Source organism: Fukomys damarensis, unplaced genomic scaffold, assembly GCF_012274545.1.
Source record: "Fukomys damarensis isolate Sample0158 unplaced genomic scaffold, DMR_v1.0_HiC HiC_scaffold_33, whole genome shotgun sequence".
In the NCBI taxonomy this organism is placed as follows: Eukaryota; Metazoa; Chordata; class Mammalia; order Rodentia; family Bathyergidae; genus Fukomys; species Fukomys damarensis.
Genome location: NW_022900945.1, coordinates 55,152,230 through 55,153,571, shown reverse-complemented (window position 1 = coordinate 55,153,571; position 1,342 = coordinate 55,152,230). Strand labels below are relative to the sequence as shown.

Genomic DNA, 1,342 nt, shown 5'->3' with positions numbered 1-1,342 from the left:
AAAAAAATCCACATGTCCGGTACTTTTCCCAGCTTTCAGTTCCTACTCCTACAACCCGCTCTCAAATCACGTAAAAAGAAGAGCTGAAGCCACCGGAGACAGCCCCATTTTGGAAGGCAGGGCCCACCCTTTCCAAGGCTTATAATAGGCTGGGTTCTAATTCTCCAGGGGAAGAGCAGGGTATGGTGATGCAGACCTGTGATCCCAGCACTCAGGAGACTCAGGCAGGAGGATTACTATGAGTTTGAGGGTCAGCCTTACATAGTAAGACCCTGTCTCAAAAAAACCCAAGACTAAAACAAGCAAAAACAATTTTCCAGGGGAAGGACTAGAAGTCCAGGTCTCCTCAACCCCTGTCAGTATTTGTTTGTGACAGGGTCTCACTGTGTAGTCCAGACAGCCTTGAACTCAATATGGCCTGGAAATTAAGTTCTTCCTGCCTGAGCCTCCTGAGTGCTGGGAGTAGAGAGAAATCTGTCTGGAGACTGCTTTGGAGAAGGGGCAAGGACCCTGGAATGTTTCTTCTCAACAGCTTGTTCTAGGGCCCAGGGATGGAAGGAGAGGACAGGAGACACCCAGGCTTACCTGCTCAGTGGGTCCTGGAACTCCCTGTCAGGCCCCCAGCTATGTCTCTTGAAGGGGTCGTGGGTGTGGGTGTGGCTGTGGGCCCGGAAAGCCCCTGCCCTTCGGAGGGGTACAGCATGGAAGCCATTCCTGTCTTTCTGGTGCTCCTCCCTCTCCTCTTCCTCCTCCTCTTCCTCTTCCTCCTCCTCCAGCTGTCTTGTGGACTCGAGGGCTGACAGGCAGCGGCGAGTGCGGCCCTGGGGCTCTGGGGCTCCCCCTTCCAGGAGCAGCTGTGGGGTGGCCGTGTTCATGGGCAGTGCCCGCAGGCCAGCCTGGGTCAGGAGAGAAGGCAGCAGAGTTCTCAGAACCCCAGAGTGGGAGCGGGTCACAGTAGCCAGGTAGCTCAGGTGCTGGGCCCAGCCCAGGACAGGTGCAGAGGTAGTCAGGTCTGGAGCTTGGGCTCCTGGCCTTCCAGCCCCGTGTTCCTTGTGCTACTTAAAGATCATCATGTGCTCTGGCAGAAAGCAGAGCAAAGGGAAGCACATACTGCTCCTGCTGGGTGCAGTGGCGCATGCCTATAGTCCAAGTTACTGGGGAGGCTGAGGCAGGAGGATCACATGAGCCCAAAGATAGGTAACAGAAAGTAGGGACAGCAACATAGAGAGACTACACCTCAAATACAAAGAAGAGGGCCCGGGATTTAGCTCAGTGGCACAGTGCCTGCCTGGCAAGTGGAAGGTCCTGAGTTCAATCCCAGTACCAAAAAAAAAAAAAAAAA

General features: G+C 54.4%; 1 protein-coding gene across 1 annotated transcript in view; it reads right to left on the bottom strand.

The window, feature by feature from the left end:
* Positions 1-1,342, bottom strand: part of LOC117283987 (histone-lysine N-methyltransferase EHMT2-like) — a 13,423-nt gene that overhangs the window by 1,506 nt on the left and 10,575 nt on the right. The window contains exon 2 of the mRNA XM_033758087.1: positions 586-896. Within this exon, the coding sequence (XP_033613978.1) occupies positions 586-896 (311 nt within the window). The remainder of the gene's footprint in view (positions 1-585; positions 897-1,342) is intronic.